The sequence below is a fragment of the Salvia splendens genome, chromosome 12 (genome assembly GCF_004379255.2).
Source record: "Salvia splendens isolate huo1 chromosome 12, SspV2, whole genome shotgun sequence".
NCBI lineage: Eukaryota > Viridiplantae > Streptophyta > Magnoliopsida > Lamiales > Lamiaceae > Salvia > Salvia splendens.
This window is the reverse complement of record NC_056043.1, coordinates 7,392,748-7,420,456: the sequence shown is the minus strand read 5'-3', so window position 1 is coordinate 7,420,456 and position 27,709 is coordinate 7,392,748. Positions and strand designations below refer to the sequence as shown.

Below are 27,709 nucleotides of genomic sequence, written 5' to 3'. Positions count from 1 at the left end.
TGTTCGTCACCTTCGCAAGCACTTCCGATCCGTACCTGTTGTATGATTTGGAGGAAAAGGCGAGTAAGATAGTGCAAGGAGAACAAGGACTCGAGACTTACTGGCGGCGTCTCCATGGAATCTGGATCGAGATAGATCGATGCGAAAATCGACCAATCGATTGTTGCGACAAAGGGGTCGGACAGTTCCGAACATACATCGGGACAAGGCGATTGTTCAAATTTCTCACCGGATTGAACGAAAAATTCGATGGAATCCGGCGAGATATCCTCAAAGAACAGCCGCTGCCCTCAGCCGAAGTTGCGTACGGTAGGGTGAAACGAGAGGCTACCCGGCTCAAAATAATGCCGCCGGCAGCAAACTCGGACCTCCCAACCGGCGCGACGAACGACAATTCATCATCGGGCGGAGTAGGACTCGGTTTCGCTGCCCGGAATCTACCTCAGCAACGACATAATCAACCGCCACCACCACGCGCCACCGGACCCAACCGCAAGACAGGATTTAAACCGGACAAATCAAAATTGTGGTGTTCTCACTGTGGGAAGCAGAAGCACACCAGAGAATCGTGTTTCCTCTTGGTCGGATTTCCCGATTGGTGGGACGAAAACCAAAAGGCGAAAGCCCGATTAGCGATCGGGGTGGAGGAAGGCGGAAACGGTGGACTGTTTCCAGTCGGAGGGGGCAACCGCGAGGCCACCAACCCTCGGGGGAGGAACGGAGATGGAGATTCCCGAACCGGCGGGGGCGGCAAGTGTGGGGAGGCGGACGTGATCGGAGAAGCAGCGTTCGCCGAGAGGAGAGGAGCCGTCGGGATAGGAGGTAACGGATTGGGGTTTAACAACCCTAATCCTTCTTTTGTTTTGCAATCAAGTCCTCCTAATCTGAGTAATATAGGAAAGCCACCCCATCAGTCCCAGAATTTGCAATTTGCCCCCCATATTAAGAATGATGCTCAATTTAGTCCCCAGCATGTTAAAAATCGAAAAATAGCCCCAAATGTATCTGAAATTTCATATGTGACCCCAAATCCCTTTGCACCCTTAGAAAGCATTTCCGCTGCGTACATGGCTCGAAGTATAACTGATTCTAAGGAAAGTGGGTGGATATTTGATTGCGGGGCCACGGATACAATGACATATGATAAAAATGATTTTTCTGTAATCAATGAAGCTACAAAGAGTGTGATTCAAACTGCCGATGGGGAACTGACAGCCGTAGGTGGAAGTGGAACCATAGAAATTTCACCCACCTTGAAATTATCCAACTGTCTTTATGTGCCCAAATTATCTCATAAACTCATGTCCATTAGTCACGTGACTAAGGAGCTCAATTGTACTTTACTGATGCATCCTAATTTCTGCGTATTACAGGATATCAGGACGAGGAGGATAATTGGGCGTGGCACTGAGCGTCAAGGCCTCTACTATGTGGATGAGATTACTCAACAAGGTGGCACCGCGATGCTTGCTCACGGATCTGCTAATCGAGAAGCCTGGTTGTGGCACCGCAGATTGGGACATCCATCCTCGGGTTATCTTAAAATTCTATTTCCCAAGTTTTCTAAATTTAAAGACATTTCGTGTGAATCTTGTGTTTTGGCGAAAAGCCACAGACAATCGTTCAAAACTCGTGATACACGAGTTAAGGATATTTTTTCTTTGGTGCATGCTGATGTGTGGGGCCCTGCGCCTATTACTGGTGATCATGGTTTTAAATACTTTCTGATTTTCGTGGATGACTGTACAATAACTTGGATATATTTTTTGAAAAATAAGTCAGAAGTTTTTGAAAAATTTGTCAATTTCTTCACCTTAATTCAGACACAATTTCAAACGTCGATTAGAATTCTTCGGTCTGATAATGGTAGGGAATTTGTTAACAAAGAAATGGCAGAATTTTTTAAGAATCAGGGCCTTGTTCATCAAACCACTTGTCCCTATACTCCAGAACAGAACGGCGTAGCAGAACGAAAAAATAGATTAATCTTGGAGGTCACCCGAGCCCTGTTTTTTGACTCAAATGTCCCAAAGTTCTTGTGGCCCGAAGCCGTTGCTACCGCAGTGTACTTGATTAATCGTCTCCCTACAAAAATTTTGGGCATGAAAACCCCCCTGCAGGTACTTTCATCCCTTGCAAAAATTCCTGAACCTTTTACTCTTCCCCTTCGTGTTTTTGGTTGCTCAGTTTATGTACATATTCCCAAACATGAAAGAAGTAAATTTTCTGCATGTGCTCTTAAGTGTGTTTTTCTCGGGTATGGAACTAATCAGAAGGGGTACCGTTGTTATGATCCAACCTCTAGAAAAATAATAACAACCATGAATTGTAATTTTCTGGAGTGTGAATATTTTTTCCAAGCCCAAACTCGGGGTCAGGGGGAGAGTTATAATAGCAGCCAGGGGGAGAACACGAGTGATAACATTAGACCCCTTAGTTGGGCTGTGTCGCCACAATCAGACAACTCACTGGCGGAACCAACAGAGCAAGCTAGTGTCACCGCCGAGCCTATCACGTCCACTGTGGAGCCTCCTCGGTCGCTTACACCGCAGTTAGATCCTCCTCCAGTGATATCCCAGGTAATTCCTGAAACCAACTCAGATAGTACAATTGTTACTCCTAATGAGCCTGGTGCAGAAGAAAATGCGACAGTTGATGGTGACACAGGACGTTATGTTCTGCCACCAAGAAGCACACGGGGTATTCCGGCAAAACGCTACAGCCCCGAAAAGAAGAGTTTGAGGAGTCGGTATTCAGTGGCTAATCTAGCTAAGGCAAACTTGAGTGAGATGGCTAGAGCATTTGCAGCAGCCCTCTATGAAGAAGAAGAGTTACCAAGTACAGCAGAGGAAGCCATGAAAATTGACCATTGGAGAGAGGCGATGCTAGTAGAAATGAAAGCCCTGATGAAGAACAAAACGTGGGAGACGTGCCTAAAGCCAGATGGAGTCCGCACAGTGGGATGTCGGTGGGTCTTCACCATAAAGAGAAAGCCAAATGGCTCTATTGAACGATATAAGGCAAGACTGGTGGCAAAAGGATATACACAGACATATGGAGTCGACTACGCCGAAACATTCTCCCCAGTTGCAAAAATGAGCACTATTCCGGTACTGTTCTCGATAGCAGCAAACAGAGATTGGCCACTACACCAGTTTGACGTAACCAATGCATTCCTACACGGTGAACTGGCGAAACCTATTTACATGGAGGCACCTCCGGGTTTTTCAGGGGAGTTTGAAGGAGGAAAGGTGTGTAAACTAAAGAAGACTTTGTATGGGCTCAAACAGTCACCTCGAGCCTGGTTTGGAAGATTCACAGAGGTAATGAAGAAGTATGGGTACAGTCAAAGCAACTCCGATCACACACTCTTTCTGAAGAAAAAGGAGGGTAAGATCACATGCTTAATCATTTATGTAGATGATATGATACTCACAGGAGATGATGAAGATGAGATCAACCAGTTGAGGAAAAACTTGTTCACTGAATTTCAGATGAAGGACTTGGGATTACTTAAGTATTTCTTGGGAATAGAAGTATTGAGATCAAGAACGGGGATCTTCATTAACCAAAGGAAATATGTGCTCGATCTCCTAGCTGAAACTGGTCTACTTGATTGCAAGCCAGCAGAAACTCCTATGGTGCAGAATCATGGACTCCAGATAGTTGAAGGGGCGGAATCAACCCCTCGCACGAGGTACCAGCGCCTAGTGGGGAAATTGATATACTTATCCCACACCAGGCCCGACATTGCATATGCAGTAGGAGTGGTCAGTCAGTTCATGCATGCACCACAAGCCACTCACTGGGAAGCAGCCTTGAGAATTGTTCGTTACCTTAAGGGAACACCGGGACATGGGATCATGTTTGAAAAACATGGACACTTGGAGATTCATGGCTTCACAGACGCAGATTGGGCCGGAAATCCAAACGACAGAAAGTCGACCGCCGGATACTTTACCTTTGTAGGGGGAAATCTTGTCACTTGGAGAAGCAAGAAGCAAAAAGTAGTGGCACTGTCAAGCGCTGAGGCAGAGTTTCGAGGGATTAGAAGTGGATTGACTGAAATCCTATGGCTAAGGAAGTTGATGACGGAGCTAGACTTGATCTCACAGGAGTCCTGCAAACTTTTCTGCGATAACAAGGCAGCAATCAGTATATCTGAGAACCCAGTTCAACATGATCGAACGAAGCATGTCGAGGTAGACCGACACTTCATCAAAAGATAACATTGAAGCTAAAGTGGTGGAAATCCCTTTTGTTAGATCTGAAGACCAACTGGCTGACATCCTCACAAAGGCAGTAGATTCGAGAAGCTTCCGTGGAGTATTAGGCAAGTTAAGAATGGGTGACCCCATCACTTAACTTGAGGGGGAGTGTTGGAAAGAGATCAATTAAGAATCAATTAGGGAATTAGATTGATTTGCACACATTAATTGTAATTGATACTAGGGTAAATCTTACCATGTATAGAGGGATCTTGGTGTGTATTTGAGGCTACGTACTCCTCACTGTAAATCAATCAAGAAAGATGAATAAAAATTGAGCCTTTCAATATTATTGATATGTGGGATTTTGCTTACACATTAGTTCATATTGAAATACAAAAGTGGAAGCTACAACTTAGCTTTTCAAAGATGTCAAACTACAATATTTGGATACTAGCTAAATAGAGTAACTAAATCTAAGTGCAAAGAATAAAAATCCTTCTCTTTCCCTCGTCCCCATCCTTCTCGATTTTCGGCCTCCACAAAGCTCCGAGAGGTGACAACTTGGCACCCTACAAGTGAAACACCAAAAATGGATTAGAGAATCTTCACACAAAAATCTAAGGATTGGAACCTTATCAAAATAGTAAGTATGGCCAAGCAACATGACATCATCGGATCTCCCAGAGAAGGAATGAAGACAATTAGTATATGAATGTGAGCTCTTTTGGAAGCACCAAAAGGATGAATAAGTAGGATTCATGAGATCAGCCAATCTAGGATGCCATAAGTTACACCAAAAAGGTATGATGAGCATTTCACAAAGCTCAAAAGGGAGCAAGCTAGCAGCCCCAAAATAGGAGGCTTTGTCCCCAAGTTTCAGTCACAAGCAGCCAAGAAATGTGGCTATATAAACAACCCAAGACCACACCTCTCAAGCACCCCAAAGTTCAAGTATTACCAAGGAGTATCAAGGGAGAGGCAGTGGCAGGGAGCAAGGCGAATGGCGTGAATCGCCGGAGAAGAAATGAGGGAGGATGAAGTGGGTGCCGCTGTTTTCTCCATTTTTGATTTCATTTGGAATTTTAGGAATGTGAATTGGGGAGGAATTCACGACGGAGAAGGGAGTAAAATAAGTGAATGCCTTCTTTTTTTTTAGTATGGACCATTTAATCATTTTGGGCTCAATTTTTAATTAGAGGCTGTTTCTTTGGTTTAAAGAATTGAGCCCAGTGTGAGTCATGTAATTAAATGAAGTGGCCGATTTCCTCCAATAAATTAGTGGTTGATGGGCTTCTACTATATAAGAAATTGTGCCAAGTTCTAGTTATTTAATTTTTGATGGAAATGGACTACTTGTTAGTTAGTTAAACTTGGGGCATTTTAATTAGTTTGGGCTAATCCCATTTAATTAAAATGGACCGTGGACCAATTTTGGTAAAGAAATAAGTTGAGAATTAAATTGTTGGACTATGTTGAGATGGGATTAATTTTAAGGGTTGAGTTGGAGCTCAATTAATTAATTCCCGAATAAATTACTAAGTGTCCGAAGATGGAAAATATTGAGTTGGAGCTCAATTAATTAATTTTTCTGAATAATTTATTAAGTTACGAGGAAGGAAAGTAATAAAGTTGGAGACTCAAAGGGCTGACCGACGTCGCCCCGCGATGCCATGGGCAGCGTTAAGAAAATCCGAAGGAATATCATTTAAAAGGAGGATTTTCCAAGAATCCATATTTTATTTAATAAGTACCCAAGTAATTATTTTCGAGAGAATAGAATTTCTCCAGAGTTAGTAAAGTGGATAATTAAATTATGCAGAGTAGTGAAGCCCGAAGTAGGATTTAGAAGATCCTATAAGACGAGACTAAGATATAGGTGCTATCCAATAAGATGCGTACATTCTTTTCTCAAGAAAAATAGTTCAAGTACTAATTAGCGTGCTACGCTATTTATTTTCAAAAGGATAAATTGCTCAAGGGCAAGTGAGGCCAACGCGAGTAATTGAATTGATGAATAAGCATATCAGGTGGGCTTTCTTTTAATATCCAGCATATTAGTGTGGATATAAAGCAAATACTTTGTGAAAATATGAAATATCATCTTTTCTCAAACTAGAGCTATGATTCTTTTCAAGTTGTTGTCATGCCATAAATGTTCGTTTTGATGAATGGAATGGAATGGAATGGAATGATGGGTGACCGTGGGAGGTGACCACCTCCCCGGCACTTGAATGGAATGGAATGGAATGATGGGATACCTTGGGAGGTGACCACCTTCCTGGCACTTGAATGTTTAGATATGTCGAATTATGAATGATGAATGGAATGATAAATGATAAATGGAATGATGAATGATGAATTATGAATTATGAAAGAACATAGTCTGCAGTCGAACTTTTAGCTCACAAAAGAATTTAGTAAGCTTGGGCCTTTTAAGAAAAACCCCCATGTGTTACTGTGATGGCTTGACAACTATATAATGTATGTTTTGCTTTCGGCACGTGTCCACTGAGTATTCCTGTACTTAACCCTGCATGTATTTATAAATGTGCAGGTTGAACGTCAAGAGGATGAAGTAATGATCGGAGTCGATGTTATTAAATAATCAAGTGGATCTTCCAACGATTCATGTCTTCATACACGAAGTCGTTTAGTAAGGACTCATTTCGCTGTCCTTTTGTGAATTGAGAATTTCATAATCTCACCATCGAACTTTGATTTATTGATGGGATGTTTATCCTATTTCCAAGACCATGTAATTGAATACTTTGCTTCTTTTCTATGATATCTATTCAATTCGGCCGTTGGGCAAGTTTCTCAAGTTCTTCCTACCCGCTTTCGCTATCCTTAGCAAAATACGGTCGTGACAATTATACTCTCCCCGTCCCATTCAAGATGTTCATCTTTCCTTTTTTGTTGTCCCAATCAAGATGGTCATTTTCCAATTTTGGAAATAACCCCCTATCTTCATTAAAATATTCAAGTACATTTTTCCTCTCTACTTTATTTCACCTAACAACATTTCTTAAAGTCCAATGCCACTCAAGAATGTGGTCATCTTGAATGGGACGGAGGGAGTATTATTATTACCTTTTGTTTTATTTCTGTTAAGACATTTTTACTATAACCACCTAAAATGATCAAACAACCGAATTAGGAATATAGAAAATATGCTAAACTTAATATTTAATCAAATCAAATTTAACCACTAAAAACATGTAAAATTCGTGTGTATTAGATGTCAATTAAAATAATATCACAATTAGACAACAAAATAACATTATATTATACTGAATTAAATATTTCAATTGTTGTACACTCTTCCTTCTCATATTTTGTTTCTCGTTTATTCATTCCTTTTTCTCTTTCCTAGTGCGGATCATAATTCAACAAGCCCTCCAATTTTTAGATAAAAGATTTAATAAATAGTAAAGTGCGTCATCTTAATTTGAACAAACTTAAAAGAAAAGTAGATCATATTCAATGAGACCAGACAAAGGGAGTATTTAAAAACATGTAAAATTTATGTGTATCACACATCAATTAAAACGATATCACATTGTTGATCACAAAATAACATTATACTATTGTACTAAATTAAATATTTTAATTGTTGTACGCTCTTCCTTCTCATATTTTGTTTCTCGTTTATTCATTTCATTTCCTCTTTCCTAGTACGAACCATAATTCAGCAAGCCCCCTTCTTTTTTAGATAAAGATTTAAAATACTAGTAACTACCAAAATGCTATATTAATGGACTTCCAAAGCCAACAGAAAATGCATGCCACATTCACATTTTCACGTTGTTACCATGAGAAACCTTCCACTAAACACGATTTTCTCCCTAACCTTCTTTAACTTATTACATGGTACATGTCACATTGAATAATATCCACATACTCAAAACCATTCCCTAAATTTACTAAATACCCTTAATTACCAACCGGTACTACCCAGTGCACATAACTTAATGGTGTACAACCTCCTCCAATGACTCGTAGGCACCAATAGTTCATTAACTACCTATTTTTTATTGGTGTCCATTTTAAATCAAGCTATAATACAATTAATATAAATACAGACATAGTATTTTCAGCAAAAATTTAATTCTTCCAATTTGATAAAGAGACGGCAAGAATTTTATCAACTATCTAACATAGATTGTTGAAAAGAGAAAACGGAAGACTTGTTTATGAAGAACATACAAGAAAAGCATCCCATTGCGCCTCTCATGTACACACCGACCTCTATTTGTCCTAGACCTCGACAAACTTTCTCATTTCTGTTTCGATTTAGAAAAATAATTTCGTCGTCGTCCGCCAAGAAAAGCTAACAAATAAGGAACCGGAGGTACGTCTCATTTAAGGCCGAAGATTCGGCCTCGTTTTGCTCATTATGCTTACGCATTGAGGTTTACAGCGTCGGTCGTTATCCTGCATTGCATATATATCGTGACAGATATATAGAAAAACGTGATACCAGATGCGAAACTTGACGTTCTCGTGTTAGTTTACTTATAATATGGTAACATCAAAGAAAGTTTGTAATGCATGCTAGCCAATGTAATTTAATTAACCGGTTAATTAATTTGATATTTCCTAGGGTTATACTATATCTTTTTACAAATTGAAAGGATTTTGTATTTGTATGTTCATTTTCATATTTGTTCTTGTAAGGATACTCCAAAATTTTCAATTAAGTGCAACAGAAATCCACATGCATTTATTAATAAAAACATATTGGCAGACATATATCCAATTTACATTTATTGTTCTAAATTGTGAAAAAAGGTCAACCTGCATTTTACTCATTGCCAACTCAGCAACCTTAATGGATAAGGATAAGTTTGGCTCGAACTCAGTGTATGTAATAAACTTTTATTTTTATTTATGAATAAAGCCGCTAAAAAATGAAATCTCAGTCCAGAATTTAGTAACAATGCATTTTTCAGAAAAGAATTAATATTTTGGCACTGGTCTGAGAGCTTAGAATATTGTGCCACATTAATTCTGTTTTTTTTTCATATTTATTTTTCAAGAAAATGATAATTCCTTGTTTTATTCCAAGTGCCGCAGCCAATACATGTCATGCAGGTGACAGAACAAAATTTGGTTTTGTAATAATACACAAACAAACACCAAACTCAACCTCTTCATCTTTTCCTGTCTATATATACACAATCCCTATCTCTAATTCAACATGCATTTATCTCCCTCTCCCTTCCATCCCCAAACATCGTCTCCTCTAAATCAAAATTTAGGGTTTTTTCTTCATTAATTTCTTTCTTTCTTCTTGTTTCAGCCATGATTTCTAAAGACGATGCTCGTACTATCGTTGGCATTCTAGGTAAGATGGTGACAATTCTCTACCAATAAAAGATAAATTAATTAGAAGTTTCAAATGTTAGCTCATTTGCTGTTATCTATTTGCTTATTTTCAGGGAATATCATATCCGTCTCACTATTTCTCTCCCCTTTGTAAGTTTTGAACATATTTCCATTTTTAATGCCCAGTCTGTCAACAGATGTCCCATTTTTTACCGGCTCAGATTTTAAGAAATTGTTTGACTTTACAAAATAAAGTGGTAGAAACAATTAGTGTAATGTAGATCCTACTTTTTTAGTATATTGGTTTTATAATAAAATATAACTTAATTTAGTTAGTGGAATGTGTGATCAAATTGCCAAAATTGATAAAAGTAAAATGAAATACTAATAGACGGACTAAAAATGAAAAAAATGAGACATTTAATGAGAGACAGAATATGTTGATGTGAATAGGCCAACATTTTACAAAATATGGAAGAAAAAGGCGGTGGAGCAATACTCAGCATTACCATACCTAGCGACCTTCTTTAACTGCGGGCTTTGGATACTATACGGCCTGCCTATGGTCAAACCCAACAGCACGCTGGTTCTGACCGTTAACGGCGCCGGCTTTGCGATCGAGATCGTCTACTTGTCTCTCTTCCTAATCTACTCCATCCCCATGAAGCGTCTTCGCTTGGTGGCGGTGGTGGTGGCCGAGTGCTTCTTCTTGGCGGCGCTCGCCCTCTGCGTCCTCCTCCTCGTTAAAAAACCCAAGTCCCGCTCTGACATCATCGGCAGCATTTGCATGGCCGGCAACATCATGATGTATGCCGCCCCCTTATCCATAATGGTAAATCACTTTTACAGGAACATAACTCTTAGTACTAATGGAGTATGGGTTGCACAGTAATTTTTTTTTTGTTTTTGCAGAAACTTGTGACCACGACTAAGAGCGTGGAGTTCATGCCTTTCTTCATCTCGTTCTTCTCCTTCATCAACGGCTTGTGCTGGACGACTTACGCGCTTTTGAAATTCGATGCTTTCATTCTTGTATGTATATTTCTCTACATTCAAAATGTAGCTTCTGGTGAATTTGTGTTTTGTTCTTTCTAACAATGGAATTGGAATTGGAATTGAAGGTGCCGAATTCGATAGGATCAGCGCTGGGGTTTGTGCAGCTGGTGTTATACGCGAGCTTCTACAAATCGACGCAGAGGATTTTGGCGCAGAGGAAAGCGCAGGGAGGGGATGTGAACCTGGCCAAAATTGATGCTGAGCGGAACCCCAACGGCGACGTTTTGAATGGAGTTTGATTTGATTTGATTTCATCATCGTCGTCATCCATTTTCTATTTTTATTTCTTTCATTTCTGTTTTTGCTCAATGTCGCGGTTGCTAAGCAATCCTCATCAGCTGTTGTATCGATTTCGAACTTGTGTGCTCATTTGGCGTAAATAAAATGTATATATGGTGATATTATAGTCTCTTTATTTTACTCAAAATATTTACTTTTCAATACATATTAATATGCATCTAATTTGTAAAATTCTTTTATTTTTTAAAAAAATTGTTTGAGGATAAAATTCTACTTATAAGCAAATCTATGGCTATTAGATTCCAATTTATGAAACAAGTACTACTTATAATCATCACAAGTTTACTTAGTGGTCGAAAAGATTTGTAAGAAATCAATCTCCTAATTATGAGAATATTGAGGATGGGGATCGTATGAGTGATGATGGACTCAGTTTGCCTGGTGTGACAAAACAATTAAAGAGGGACCTTATACCGGATTTGTTATTAGTTAATGATTGTTAAATAAGCTCAGTATATTAATTCTTCACTAATATTCTAATTATATAGGAAATTATTGGTGCATTCTTCAATGTCAAGAGTTACTATGACATTCAAGTGCGTTCGAAATGTAACTAATTTAGACCGGCCATTGGCATCGAAGAAAATAAAAAATAAATGACTACTTTGAGGAATTTCGAGTAAGTATTACTTTTATTACATAAAAGTTTATTTTGATAAAGCTAGTATTCCAATCTTTCATTTCTTCTACATAATCAATTTTCTAGCATGTCGAGTGAGAGATGAACGACAGTTTAATTGGATAAAGCTGCCAAAAGCATTATATATGAACGATCAATAACATAAAGGGGCAATTTGCTGATTCTATCAACAGCAATTTTTTTTACTTGTACAACTAGAAAGGTGTGACATAAATATTCACAAGCTTTTATCAAAGGATGTGAGTGAGCAGAAAGAGTTATTCTCCCAAACCCTACAAAAAATTCTGGCAAGGCTGCCCAAAATAAACAAAATTTACTATTACACATGAATTCTCCTAACACAACAACAATTTCTATCATAACTTAACCATGCCTGATCAATACGCCTAATTTTCTTGTCATTCACCTGAGCTTTCGCAAGAGCTCCCCAGATTGGCCATGATGTCATGTACCAAAAGCCTGATTATATTGCCACCAGATGATCCTGATACATCGAAGCATTCCAGCAAATCAGCATCGCATGCGATTAGGACCCACTCATGATCGTCGTCAAGATATTTTATATCAAATGTGCCCAGCTCTAACTTGAATCGCTTTGCCACTTCTTCTTTTAACTTGACGATACCGGAATCTATTGGAAGGCGGAATCTGATGATGTCTTCTCGGTACGTGGCTTTTATGGTAATTGTTTTCACTTCTGGCCTGGCGGAAAACCTTGGCACGTGGTCTTCGGCTGGAGCTGCTATGCAGTCCTCGGGCATGGGATCAGGAGGAGTTGGTCTTGTCCAACTGTACTCTGTGACGTGCTCTTCAAACAGCGGTTCTCCAGCTGGGCACAAATTCCTCAGGTCATGTGAACTTCCTGCATCCTCAATCAGCATTCCTCCGAATGTCCCATTGGGTGGTCGTATAAAATTGCCTGGAATTGAAAATCCAGAAGATAGATTGATTTCTTTTGTTTGTCGACACACCCCAGCCTGTGAGCCTCCCAGTTTCATGCGGTGTTCATCCATAGGTGAAACAACTGGATCAATTTGGGGGGAGGTCTCATTTCTGAGAGAAGGGCTACCTTGACATGAACCTTGAGAAGTAGGTGTTCCTGTGCTCTCTTCTCTCGATCCACTCCCATCTCTTGATCGGTGTGAGCCTTCACCTGCCACAAACCCACCTCCATTAGGAGTGAGTTTCTCGTCTTTTGTGCTCCCATCTCCAACAAAATGATTTGAGGCCTCTGCCTGTTCATCAGCTCCATGGGACTTAGTAGCAACCTCTTTCTTCTCTTCCTGAAATTCACATTGTCCAGAGCCAGGTGAGCTTTGCTGGTTGGTTCCATTCATATTAGGTGCCCAAGAAATTGGACCAGCCGTAACAGGACTAGAACTTGTAGCCAAAGAAGTCAAACTGAATGTTCCTTCACCACCTTGTACGGATTCAATTACACGCTTTAGCTTTGAAAGAGAACGATTAACCTTATTTATCTTGCGGGAAGGCCAGCGAGAGATTCCATGCTGCCTACAGATACGCTTCATTGTAGTAGGGCAAACTGTAGAGAAACAATGTGTAAATGATAAGGTTTGTTGAATTTCGATCAGTAAAATTACAAACATACAAGGTACACAATATGTATCACAGATAGAAAAGCTCAAAGAAATGTGTTTTACAGAGAATGTGCATACCACCAAGACTCTTTGCAGCATCCTTAAGACTACCAGCAAAATATTGCTGCAGAACTTCTAAGCTAATTGTTTTCTCTGCCTTCCCCCGCTTTCTCTCAGGCTTCTTGCCTACAACCTTTGCTTCAGCAACAGATGTACCATTCTGAAGTCCAGTAGGACTACAGACATTTCCTTTACCATTTACACCACAGAATTCACCCATCAATAACTGCCCTTTGAAAGCATCAAGATGTCTGCTTTCCCCGTTCTGTACAGAAGGAGGCCTAGGTGGTGATGCGGCAGCAAAACCAGGCCTCATATTAAGCTTTTCATCCATGGAAGCCTTGATGATCTCAATGGACCTCCACTCATGGTCAAGGTCTTTTCCAGAAGCAACCCTCAGGCTCCCAAAATGCTGTTTCACTGTCACTAAAAGGGAGTTCAGCAAGGACTGCTGGTCCTCATAGCTTTCAACATTAGGGGGGAGGAAAAATTCTAGAACATAGTCATCATTTCCAGTATGATTGCTGCGTAGACAAATTGCAAAACTGCTTTTCAAGCCAAACATGCGTGCATAATGAACTAGTGGGTACTCAGTTTTGCAAAACTCCGTAATATCATGACAAAAACATGAGTTAAGGGATTCGAATGCCCTCCCAGCAACACCCTGCCCCTTTTGCAAGTGATGCTCAGCACAAGCGTCACGGAAACCCCACATGTTAGCGTCCACCACATAGAATGCTACATCTGTTGTTGACATGCAAACCTGTCCCATGCAGCTCCCATCAAAGCTACTGCAACTTTTCTTAAACCCACCACCATTTGCTAGTATGCTACGATGTCTGCATGGAACCCAAGTTTGAGCTAGTGGTAGTGTGTGGGTTTCACATACAACTGTAATTATCTCCAGTATTTCTGCTAATGCATTCTGCCGACCTTCATTACATATCTGCTATACAAGAACACAGGTGTTCAGATAAAGAATTACATGTAATCTTCAAAATAATAGCCTGATTTACCTGTGTACTTTGATGATCCAATATCTCTGAGCTTTTTAAATTTACTGCCTGCAGAACTAATTTTGCGTTATGAAGGAATCCATTAACTTATGATGAAACTTAGGGTAGTACACTGAAGATTAAGGAAACCAAGAAGTAGAATAACTTCCAGAGAATCTTGTAGCAAAAATTATGTCTAAGATCTTCAACATGCATTGCCTTAACAACAGTTTACATCATGCCCCTCTTACATCATAAACAGTTAACAAACTTGAAAGAAGAACTATCGACTATCACTCTTAAGGCCCATGAATGTTGGAACATGTTATCATATTCAAGAGCAGGTGGATCTTCTATCTAAATAGTTAATAGAATGGTCATCATGCATGTAGAATTGGTAGATGTAGATCACTAGATTACCAAAAACATATAAGAGGGGCATGTATTGTGCAGGGGAGAGGGAGAAACCACAAGAATTATCTCCAGGATTCATATAGAAGCACTAAAGAGGTTTTGTTCTGGTCTCTTGCAGATTTGGTACATCACTCACATGATTGCACTGGATGGGAGCCCCTACCATAAGAGGGTCATGTATAAGAGGGTCATGTATTATGAAGGGGGTGGGGGAGAGACCACAGAATTATATCCAGTAGAAGCACTAAAGAGGTTCTGTTCTGGCCTCTTGCAGATTTGGTATACCACTCACATGATTGCACCGGATGGGAGCCCCTACCATAAATAACAACAATGAAATGGAAGCAACTTACGGCAAGCAATATCAACCAAAGAGCAAAAATATGCCAAATCTAAGGCATCAAAATGATAATCATGGTGACAACAAAGGGAGCTTCAAAAAGTACATTCACTAAGGGAGGGGAAGCAGACTAACCTCAAGTGCCTTGCAGACTTTATCAACCTCTGGAGCATAGTTGATCTTCTGAGATGTCATTATAAGTTCAAGAACACCAACACAAGACTGCCCAGAAGGCTCAAATACAGGTAAAGCTAAAGTTCCTCGGACATTGTAATTTAAAGCATGGCTAAGGCGGGGAAATTCTTTGCTAGTGTAATACTGAACATTCGGTGTCCATTCCGGTAACTTCTGCCGAAACACACGTCCGGGAAGTCCAAGGTCTCCATCAGTATCTCCATCCACAGAGAACATATACGACAGAGAAACCAACCTATACTGATGGAGTCCATTACTATTGGGGTCAAGTACAAAAGGTTGACCTGAAGTAGTTAGAACATATCGGCTACCACTCTTCACCGGCGCCCATACCTGAGCCAAAACATGCTGCTCAGTCAAATCTTTGAAATACCGAAGAGCCTGAGTCATTCTTTGCTTTATTATGCAAGATCCATCCGGATTGTCAATAGGCATCAACCCCATCAAAGGAGTAGTCAGCTTTTTCTTGTCATGATTATTAAGTGCACATTCAGTTGCTGCCACAGGATTGCCTGAATCTGCACAGAAACACCACAATCACCCGCATATACAAAGTAGGTCGGTCAATAAATGAAATCATAAGCTAAAACATTTCCCAACATAAAACACCTGGTATGTCAAGCAATCCTACTCTAACTCAAAATATACAGAGACGGAAATTGAGACTGCAGACTGATACAGTAATCATTTAATATATGAAATGAAACAGCCTCTCCATCAGTTTTTGAACTATTATAGGCTTCCCAAAAAGTTGGAAGAAGTTAGAGTGAAGCTCCAAGCAGAAAAGATGTAGAAAACTAAACTTTAGAATCCAAATAGAACTCACTTTCTACATTCATAAACCTATGACTAGAACTTAATCATCTACATCACATGTCACAGCAAGTCAAATCTCAAGAAGAAAAAGGAATTTTCGCTGCAACACAGCATAGATTCAACAACTACATAAATAAACAATCATGAGAAATTGTAAAATTATTGAAAAAAAAAAGAAGAATAAAGGATTCTGCAACGTGGAGTTGAAGTGAAACAAAAACTTCGTCCAATAGAGAATTACTATGAAAAAAACAAAAGAGGCGGAATTCGTACAGGAGAAGATCTTGGAGGAGTCGGAGAAGCGGAAAGCGGCGCCGGCGACGAGATTAGCGGCGTTATTATCATCAGAAAAGGCCCAAAGCGGGGAGCAGGGCTGGTCGCAGTTGGCGGCAGCAGCGAAGATGTGATCCAAGGGCCAGGAGGAGTCGAGATCGAGATCCAAGTCCATGAGGAGGTCCGGGGGGCGGCGGGGGGTGTGGTCTTCGGGTTCGGAGGGCATATTGTGGGTGGGAGAGATGAGTGGAGGAGAGAGAAAGAAGGGGATGATGGTGAAATGGTGATTTGCAGCTCCATTTTACAAGAATTGGTGGAATCTAATAGTAGTAGTAAATACAGTTTGTCTACTTGGATAAAGAATAGGGAATTGTTCCTCTGTTCCACGCCCCCACTCTTCCTTTTTTGTCTTTTTCGTTAATTGTCATTATTAGTACGAGTACTACTTCTTTCCTAATTTAATGTCTCCCTAATTGTTCGTTTATGGTACGGAAAAGTTGGTTTTGTTGTAGATTTCCTTAAAATTTTCTGGATTAAGTATTTAATGATCTAAGTTAGAGCATCCACTACGCGTCCCGCGACGGGCGCACGTTTCGTTCCGGAGGGACGGAACCGCCTCGGGACGCGTTCCGTCCCTAGCCCGTCTCCATGCCGTCCCGTAGCCCGCGACCACGCAACGCGGGGTCCGACGTCGCGCCGAGGCGATGTGGCGAGCTCCCGATGCATGCGTGACGCCCACTCGTTGGGCGTCGTCACGATGACGCAATAATTCAATTTTTTTTAAAATTCAAATTTTAATAAAATATATATATTTTTCAAACGGTAATGTTACGGTTTTTTGTCGTTTTTCAGTTTTTTTAATTTTTTTTATTTCTTTACTCTATAAATACTCCTATTTCATACTCATTTCACACACAAACACACATATATTCCTCTCAAATCCTCTCTATATCCACTCCAATTTCCATCTCAAATCAACTCAAACTAATGAATCCTTTTGAGCAAATGCGTCAAATAATGCATCTATACAAGAACGGTTGTCTATTCGGGCAAGGAAACGCGACTCTAGCGCCCACGCCCAACTCCAAGAGGATCTAATTGAGCTCATTTGGGAAAACTTTTGCGGAGAAAATTAAATTATGTCATTTTTATTTTTTTAGGATTTTAATTATGTCTTTTTTCTATTTTTTTAATTTTAAGTTGTAATGTTGTTTTAATTTTAATGAAGTGTGTTTTTTTAATTGAATTTGTGGGAAAAAAATAAAAAAAAAATGAAATTGAATTAATAGTAATTTAAGGGACGGTTAAGAGACGGTTAAGGGACGAAGCGTTGCAGGTTCCGTCCCTTAGTTAAGGGATGGAGTAAAAAAGTACAGTGGACCCCTCAAATAGTAGTTTAAGAGATAGTTAAGGGACGGTATAGAGACAGCGTAGTGGATGACCTTACAATTCAAATCAGAAGATACACTCGGGCGATTTCAACCATTCAAATCATTCTAACTTTTATCTTGAAATCTGATCCCACTTTTGTAACTATTTACTCCTTCAGTTTCATAATAATGGAGTTATTTTGTCATTTTGATAGTAGAGTCATTTCTCATTTTTAGTAAAAGTCTCTATATTTTTTCTCACTTATTTTACTCTCTTTTACTTAATTCTTTGTTCATCTCTCTATTTTGTCGTAAAGAAACATACGCCTACACTACCGCGGAGTACTTCTTTTGTAAGATTTTTATATTTTGTGAATATTTGAAGGTCAAGGTCAAGTCATAGAATATAATTAACCCTTTATAATTAGATATTTCATATTTGGACCTGGTTGTAAATATACCTTGTGTCTGTAAAATATGCATAAAACAATTATTATAATCTTTTTAAAATTTATAAATATGACATGAACATACAGAAAAATTCCAATGACACGGAATCTGGCGTGTCTATTCGTCTGATTTTGTAAAATTACGTGGATAATACAGCAAGATTAAGTTATTTTCGTGTCCCCTTCACACTTGTAATTGTGAAACCAAAAAAATTAGTATACTAGTATTTTTTTTTGTAAACAAGACTACTTTTCACTTCCTCTCTTTTTAATACTTTTGAAAGGTTTGATATTTTTAATAGGGCACAAAAAGTGTGTATAGAAATTATATAATCAATCCTACAAAAACAGTGACGGACACATGATTTTGACGTCGGGGATCCAATTCTAGGGTGTTTTTTAATGCATGTGTTACCGAAAATTGCGACATTATAAAGTTGCTAGGGAGATGAGTAATAAGATAGAACAATTACTAATGATATGGAAACTAGAGGAGTTCAGGGGTAAAATAGAAAAAAAGAAGTGGAGAATTTTTTTTTAATGTGATTAATGATTTTCCAGAGATCGATAATGATATTTTTTTTGTATTCGGGGATTTAGAATGTGCGAACCTCATTTTCAGGGACCAATTTTGAAGTTCACTGTATATAGCATGCAATATATAGTATATTGTTTGCTCAATAATTCGTGTCAAATATTTTGACCACCTAAAATGGCATGGATCAAAGTTTGTCAAAATTTCGAATCACTTTTTTTTTATTCGGGTTTAAAGTTATTTATAGTTCGAGCCATATATAATAATGACTCAATGCTTATAATGCATCATTTCAATATAACTATAACATAAATATAAATTAATGATTTGTATTGCATTTTACATTTTGCAAAAACAGTTTTTCCATTATCATCATCATCATCATTATTATTATTATTATTATTATTAATATTAATATTAATATTTAATCCTCTACCTTTATAAATATTTCTCTGTCAACAGATCTCTCCAATGTGTGAAAGCATAAGTAAATTGTAACTTAAAAAACCAATCAAGGCACAGTTGCTTCAGAAACAAAGCAATTAATGACGAGCAATAAAGAACAAAAAGTATATCTAACTTTTCAAAATATTCGTATTCTATCTTATAATTGGGTCTTTTTATAATTACCTTTTTCTTGTGAGGTTATAGTGATAAAGCATACGATGTATTCTATAAATAAATTTGACATTTAATATTTCTAAATCTTAACAAGGAGATTAAATTGGCGCAAGTTGTATGCTCTGAAAAATAGAGAATGTCAAGATTAAAATGTGAATCAAAGAAACTATTTTATTCGGAAAATGGATTACTTCATTTACTAAAAAATACACTGTGGTATTATTCTTAGTGGGAGGCTGCGTAGGTGAGTCTCTGCTTTGCTTCCTTGTTTTTATCTGAGTAATAATTCAATCCACTGTACATTCATAAAGTTTTATCATATACTATATAGCAAGTGGCTTGATAAAGCGAAAAATTATAAGAGCTTTATTATGTTAATTTTTTGTTAATGTGAGTAGGAAACTTCGTGTGCTTGACAAAATTAATAAATAAATTAAAGCTTAAACCTACTTTAATCATGCTCATTAATTTACACAAATTGATGGTGATTTGTGCGCTAATAAATACACATGGACCACTTCAAAAGACATTGATACTCACAATTATCACTGCAAATTGTGTATTGCCAACGCAAATAGTAGTATATTAAAATAATATTGCTATAAAAGAGAAACTGCATTTACCATTCAATATAAGAGATATTATTTGGAATTTTGTTGTTTAACTGTGAAGCGACGAAACGAATCCAACGTCGGCAGCTTTCAAAAAAATTAAAATAGTAAATAAAATAAAATGAAAAAGCATTAGGCGCAGCTTTCAAACTTCCAATTCCAACCACTACTCAGTGGAATTTGACGGAGGTATAGTTCATATAGTTCATAATTTTTTTTTTTAAATTTTAGGAGGAGCTAGCTACATGACATCAGCAATGAGTCTCGCCGTGCAGCGAGTCAGCTCGCCATGTGCTCGCACCTTCTTAGCCAAGGAGAGGGGTGTGTATCCAACTTGCTCTTAGTTGGGTTTGGTTTAGTTAAGTTTTTATTGATACACCAATTAACATTAGATATGTTTTATATCTCTACGGCCCTTTTGGTTGGCATGATTTTAGGTTATGTCTAAGCTTATTTCTTGTTCGGTTATGCTTTTTATACAAGCTCGAGCTGTGATAATGTATCTTGACCAGTTTCTACAATGTCAAGATTATATTGTATTTCATGATTATTCATTTCATCTTTACTGCTAAGACTAATTTATTCCTACATGTTTAACTTATCTCACTATTATCTTATCTAATCAACTGAACCTTACCTTATGCAATAAGAAACCATGTTTTAATGTGATAGACTATCGCTACGCTATACCCATCAACAACAACAAATCAAGAGTTTAATTTTGATGTTTCGATAGATTAATATAAAATAATCATAATTATTTTTACTTGCAATTAAGATTTTATTATATAAAATAAGACGAGATGTTATGGATTAATAAATACTTAATCAGTGTTTTATGTTATTTTAAAACTTTCTTTTAATTTTCAAGTAGGCATATATACTTGAATAATTTCTAGCGTACACAAAACAATATCGGTGAAATTTTTTGCTTACTTTTGGTTGAATGTATTTATAATTTTTCTCAATTTTGATTTAATTTGTATTCTGGTAGTTTATTCGAATATTTGTATGTTTTGGTATATATAGACATCATATATATACAAATTTTTTAATACTACTCCTATTATACTATGAGTCGATTGAATGAGTGATTCAGTGATCCAATAAAAATTCACTGCATCAATGTCTGGTTTTCGATGTTCCAATTTGACAATATTGATAAAAAAAAAAGAGTTCGAAAAAATTCTTTAAATAGTAAGACAATATTTCCTTTCGATGTCCCTAATTCATACCTTACGGGATAAAGATGTTTCCGTTTCTGTGTTTCTACTTTAGCATTCATCCTAACTAGTATTTACACCCGAGCTATGCACGGGACATAAGAGTTTCACATAATGAATTCAAAATATAGTAAATATATAGAAAATAAGAATTCAAAGAAGCAATGTAAAGATATAAAAAAATAGAAATGTACTTTAGACATATTTACATAAATGTAACTGATGAAGTGATCTATTAAACTTAATAGATCTTATACTATTAGTAATAATAGTATAATACTATTATACTATTAGTAATAATAGTATAAGATCTATTAAACTTAATCCCAAATAAATTATAAGAAAGAAAAAAGTAGTTGAATTGATATTAACTTATAGTTGATGGACATTAAAAGATATTATGAAATGTTACAAACCAAATTTACTTATTTGGGATAGTTGGTGTATTAAAAAAGATGTTCCTTCTAAATTCACTTTCATCAAAATTAAATTCCATACATGATCATTTTCATAAACATAATAGACTTTCATCAAAATTAAATTCCATACATGATCATTTTCATAAACATAATAGTTGAAAAGCATAAAAAAGGAAATATAACTCAAAGTCATAAAAAACATTATGTAAAAATAAATCAAAATCCACTCAATTATAACAAATACAAATGGTAAACATTTTAAAAATATCATTACACATTCTTTATAAAAAAAATGATTCCTAGTACTATTAGTTTTGATACCTAAACTTGGTTAGTAGTATCATATTTAATACAAACATTTTAGTTATGTAATTTTTTATCATGCTTTTATCAATCTTTTAATGTATCGTATAATTTATTATTTTATAAGTATTATTGTTTTAAATTTTTTAAGCATAATAAAACTTACAATAAATTCATGTCAATAAATTATAGTACTAATCAACAATTTTTAAAAACATTTAATCAAACTAAATAATAAGTGAAAGTAATTTAGACATATGAATAAATTAGATCATAGAAGTTTAAAACTTATTTGAGAAGCGAAGATAGAAATTTTTGATTACCAAATAGTCACAGTTCAGTACTTTATTCTTAAGAATATATATGAACTCTATAAGTTTAGATTCATTTAAAATATTTACAATTTCATCAAATTCCATAATTTATTATATAAACTTAGTAGTATATTTAATTAATTGGAGCCTAATTAAAATATTAAATTGAAGACTAATTAAAATATTTTAAATATTTTAATCGAGTAAACGTAGGATGAAAATTGAAAAGATTACATATTTGTGTTGTCGTTTAGCTTGTAAAGTAATTCGGAGGAAAAAGATTGCAATAATGAATAAAATTTAGTTTTAATCAAAATAGAAGACAAATTAACCTCTCTAGCATAATTCCAACTTTTATATAAATAAAAGGAAATTAATATATAAATATAATTACTTAATTATAAAAAATTATTTTAAAATTTTACAATATTAAAATTCTATAAATAGTCAAATTAAACCTAAGTAATATCTACTCCTATATAAAATAATAATCCCTACAAACCCTACATGATACAAAACCACCAGCATCTCTCTCCCTCCCTGCCCCCTCTCCGCCTCACCCTCTTTTCCCCCTCTCAATCGGCGGCAACCTGCCTCGCCGCCGCCACGCCCACCAACCTGCCTCGCCGCCGCTACTTCCTCCCTGTCGCGTCACTCCTCCACCGCTCCACCGCTACTTCCTCGCCACTCCTCCGTGCTGCCTCGCCGCGCCACCACGCTTCCTCGCCGGATTTCTCTTTTCCTCTCCTTTTTCTTGTTCTCCGACGGGTAAAGATCGGATCTTTGAATGAATCCTCCGCTGCCACACTTCTCCCTCTTCTTCCTCTTCTTTTTCGTCTTCTCAACTTTCCTTCCATCTCTCTCGCACCGAATCCACGTTTTCTCGGCCAGCCGCCGCTGCCTCATCTCCCTCAGCCTGCCTCCCTTTAGTCGGAGCTGTCGCCGGATTCCAAGCACCTGCTATGCTGCCATCAAAAATTAGAAAATCAGTCCACAAAAATGCAGATTCAATTAATGGTGAGTCTATATAAATATGTTGAACTTCTCGGAAAAGCTATTTTTCCTCAATTTCATTGGACCAATTTTTATTCAATAATATTTGTCTTTTCATTAAACTACTAAGTTTATATAATAAATTAGTCTACAAAATGCAGATTCTAGTCCATCTATTTAAAATTGTTTCAAATCTTCTTCAAGAAGTTTGCATTTGGTTGGACTACTTGAGAAGTCACTATTGCTCTATAGGGTTGCATTTTTTCTCAAAATGACCAAAAGGGCAAACAAAATAGCTTTAAAATTTCCCGCCAAAAAGGGCAAATAAGTCTTTTCATTAAACTGTCACTTTAGATTAGTATAGATTATTAATTGTACGAAGATTAATAAAGTGGATGCAATTTTCACATAGAGTAGTTATATATTCATATATACAATAAATATTTTGGGGTATTTTACATTTAAAATAAATTAATATATTAGCAATAATTTAGGAAACGATTAGCCTTTAAATATATGCAAATTTATGAAAAAGTTTACGTTTATTGATAAACAAAATTATTTTCAAATTAAACTGGAAATCATGTGTAATTTATCATAAAGTTTCAAATAAAACTGTTTTAGTGATTTATTTGATAATACAGTAGAGATAATTTAGCAAGAAATAATAGTTCGCTTTAAAATTTAGACCTACGTAATAAACTTCTAAAGGAAGATACTAGGTTCCCACTAAGAGCATCTGCAACGGTGGACGGACGGCGTCCGTCCGTCCGTGCCAGCGGCACGGAAGACTTCATCAGCCGCTGCTCGATGCATCGAGTACGTCCGTGCCAGCGAGCAGGTGATGTGGCCTGCTCTGATTGGGCAACGACATAGCCGTTGCATTTGAATTTTTTTTAAAAAAATCAGTTTTAATTAAAAAAATCGATTGAAAATAAAAAAAATCCCACTTCCCAAAAAAATATATCCGTTTTCTACCCACTTTTAATTTTTTTTTACTTTTTTCCCCCAAAAATACACATTTTCATCTATAAATACCCCACTTTCACACCAAAAAAATCACACCACACTACACAATTCTCATCTACATTCTCTCATTTCCATTCTCATCTACATTCTCTCATCTCCATTCTCAATCTTTCTTTCACTCCTACAACATAACAATGTCCGGCCAAGGCGATCACCCTCCGGGCTCCCACCGTTGGAACCCCGATTGGTTCGGTTCACAACCGTTTCCTAGTCCGGAAATGGAATATTCGGCCCCTCCTCAAACCCAAAGTTCGGGCGTTCCAGGTGGCTACCGGCCTTACCCGATCAACGACCAAGATGCCCCCGAAGGGCTATACGGGTGGACACCCGAGCCTAGAGCGAGGTCGACCGCCCCCTCCCAAACTCCGACTCCTCCTACTCGCGGTGTCCGCACACCGTACACTCCGGAAGAGATGGAGCAATTGTTCAAGGCGTTCTTGTCAATCTCCGAAGATCCGGAGGTTGGCACGAACCAATCCGGCGATCACTTTTGGTGGAGCATTTGTCGCCGGTACAATGAAAACCGGCCGAAGGGAACAATCGAGCGCAACGAGAATATGGTGCGCAATGCCATCTACAGAGCCAACGAATAAATCCAAAAGTTCCAGGGGTATTACCTCCAGGAAGAGCGGTCGGCGGGGAGCGACCGAAGCAAGGTCGACGTCATCACTGCCGCGATGAACACCTACCAATCCATGAACTACAAGCCGTTCAAGTACCTCAACATTTGGCAGGAGACGCGGTCACATCCGAAGTATAAGGGAGGCGTAACATCCTCCTCTAGCGGCTCCTCCAAACGGTCATCCCTATCCGACGCCGGCTCCGAAGACGTGGTTAGCCAACTCACCGGAGTTAACTTGGGTAGCCCCGACGCCGGCCCGAGAGGTTCCCAACGCCGACCGCAAGGAAGGAAGAAGGCGGTGGCCAACCGCCGTCGCGCCGCGACTCCCGTTCCCGTTCCCGTCCCCTATGCGCCACCTTCACCCCCACCAACTCGTTGTGGGCGATTTTGGCCCAACTAAATATGGCCGATAGGTCAACTATGACCCCCGCGCAACTTCGATCGCACGAGGCCATGATATTGGGCCTCCAAAAACAATTGGGGGTAGTGCCGCCGGATGAATAGTCTTCCATGGGGATATTTTTAGCTTTAATTATGTAATTTAAAATTTTTAGTATTTTAATTATGTAATTTTTATTTTTTAGGATTTTAATTATGTTTTTTTATTTTATTTGTAATTTGTAATATTATTTCGGGTTTTTAATGAATTTTAATATTATAGAAATGTTTTTATTTAAATTGAATAATAGAATGGTGGGACCCTTATGCTCGTCCTTGCGGAAGAGCACATCTGTGGGTGTTGTGCTCTTGCCTAAGAGCAGGCAGAAAAAGTGGCGTCGAGCCCACAACCTTGCTCGTTGGCAAGAGCACGGTTGTGGGTGGTCTAAAGCACTAACGTCATACGAATTTCTCCTAAATAAGAGAATGTTTCAAAGAGGTAATAACACCCTTCTCGAGATAACTACTAAGAGCATCTGCACCGGCGGGCGTTCCGGCAGACGTCGGACCGGTGTGCCGGACGTCCGCGCGGGACGTCCACCATTAAGCGTGCGACCGGCTGACGCGGGCGCCGGGCGTCGCTTGCAGACACCGGAGTTCCGCGGCTTTTCGACGACGTCCGGATTTTTAACTTAAAAAAAAACTCTATATATACGGCTCGTTGAACTTCATTTCATTCGCACCACTTGTTTTAACGAGTTTCTCTCTCTCTCTCTCTCTACGTTTCTTTTAGTATATCCAAAATGGCTAGTGGTAGTGGTAGTGGTAGTGGTAGTGGTGCGGGTGGTAGTGGTGGGGGTGCTAATGACTTACGCCGACGAATTAAAGAAGAGGTGCGGGCCATTACGTACAGGGAGATAAATCACTTGATACAAGCGGCCTTGCAGCAGCAGCAGCCAGCGGTACCTCGACCCATCTATCGTCGAGCTATAGTACCCCGGGACCACATCGCTGCACACCGTCGATTGTATAAGGACTACTTCGCTCCGGAGCCGCGGTTTGGGGAGAACATGTTTCTGCGTATCGTGGGCACTTTAGAGCGTCGATACGAGTATTTCAGGATGAGGGAGGGTGCGGTTGGTAAACTCGGCCACACGCCCATACAGAACTCAAAAGTGCACTGCCGCAATCAGGAGGCAGCTGGCATACGGAGGTGCGACTGACATGTTCGAAGAGTACCTCCACATCGGCGAGACGACTACCCGCGAATGTCTGCAGTATTTTTGTGAGGGCGTTAGGAAGATATTAGGGGATAGGTATCTTCGGAAGCCTACCCCTGAAGATTGTCAGGCTCTGATGGATATGCACAGAGTCAGCACGAGTTTCCGGGAAAGGTTGTACACTAACGGTTTCAAGGGCAAGAATCCCACGATGATCCTTGAAGCGGTAGCTGACTATCGGCTGTGGATTTGGCATGTGTATTTTGGAGTAGCCGGGTCGAACAACGACATCAACGTCCTCCAATCCTCGCCCCTTTTCAACGAGCAGTGCATGGGCGTTGGTCCGGCTGTCAGTTTCGTCGCCAACGGCAACCAAAACAATATGGGCTATTATTTGGCGGATGAGTTATACCCTATGTGGCTCGTCTTTGTGAAGACGATCAGATGCGCAACAGACGAAAATAAGATCTATTTTGCGAGTCGTCAGGAGACAGTGCGCAAGGATGTGGAGCGGGCATTTGGTGTGCTCCAGGCTCGATGGGCGGCAGTGAAGGGTCCACCACGACTGTGGTCATGATTGTCGAAGATGAAGGTCCAGCTGTGACTGATTGGGCCAATGATGATGTTGATGCTGCCGGTCCAAGCCACGGCGTGGCCACCTGCAATGTACGTATGGGGATACCCCATGAAGAGGTTGATCGGGTCCGTGCATTTGCCGACATGCGCCAACGACAAGCCCATATTCGACTCCAGAACGATATAATTGAAGAGCTATGGATGCGGAGGGGTCGTCGTTGATCTTTATAATGTAATTTGTTTAGTATTTTTTTGGTTGAAATGTACTTTTTTATTTTTTTATTTAATGAAATTATTATTGCACTTTCTCCGTCCTTATTCGTGTCAAAATTTTAGTTCCGTAAATTGTTTAATTTGGTGAAATTGTGAATTTTTATTATTGTGGATGTCCGCCGGGATGTCCTTGGGGATGTCCGTCATTGTGCAGTGGGTTGTCCTTATGACGTGGCAGTGCAGTGGGAGGTCCTTAGGACGTGACAGAAGGTGTTTTTGGAAAGTCCGTCGGAATGTCCGCCGGGACATCTGCACCACTGTGGATGCTCATCCACAATGGGGCGCCCTAAGGCGCGCCCTAAAGCCCGCCCTATGCACCGCCACGTCAGCATTTTATCCTCCTGGCCTTCCACCTGCAGTGGGGCGCCCTAAGCATTTTACTATTGTTTTGTTAATTAATTTAAATGTTTTCAAATATATAAATGCAAACTTATTAAAAAAACACAATGATTAACTAAAAACAACAAAAAATTCATTGATTTAAAAAAAGGTTGACTCTATCATGGTTTGTCGAACGACCGATATTCGTCAGGTTGTGTACCCGGCC

The 27,709-nt window shown here is 38.7% G+C and overlaps 2 protein-coding genes across 3 annotated transcripts; one reads left to right on the top strand and one right to left on the bottom strand.

Annotated features, from left to right (window-relative positions):
* Positions 1-9,426: 9,426 nt before the first annotated feature.
* LOC121758224 (bidirectional sugar transporter SWEET4-like) lies at positions 9,427-10,996 on the top strand. Its single transcript, XM_042153641.1, has 5 exons — positions 9,427-9,558; positions 9,653-9,689; positions 9,993-10,371; positions 10,452-10,571; positions 10,661-10,996. The coding sequence occupies exons 1-5, from the start codon at positions 9,516-9,518 to the stop codon at positions 10,832-10,834; spliced, it is 753 nt and encodes a 250-aa protein (XP_042009575.1). The 5' UTR covers positions 9,427-9,515; the 3' UTR covers positions 10,835-10,996.
* Positions 10,997-11,672: 676 nt separating this feature from the next.
* Positions 11,673-16,516, bottom strand: LOC121758785 (protein NLP6-like). 2 transcript variants are annotated; one of them, XM_042154180.1, is made up of 5 exons: positions 16,227-16,516; positions 15,078-15,655; positions 14,210-14,257; positions 13,212-14,142; positions 11,673-13,078 (listed from the first exon to the last, which is right to left on the bottom strand). In XM_042154180.1, the coding sequence occupies exons 1-5, from the start codon at positions 16,450-16,452 to the stop codon at positions 11,934-11,936; spliced, it is 2,928 nt and encodes a 975-aa protein (XP_042010114.1). In that variant the 5' UTR covers positions 16,453-16,516; the 3' UTR covers positions 11,673-11,933. The 2 variants fall into 2 exon arrangements, with proteins under 2 accessions (XP_042010114.1, XP_042010115.1); XM_042154181.1 differs by having other exon boundaries at positions 13,212-14,139; positions 16,227-16,515.
* Between the last annotated feature and the right edge of the window lie 11,193 nt (positions 16,517-27,709).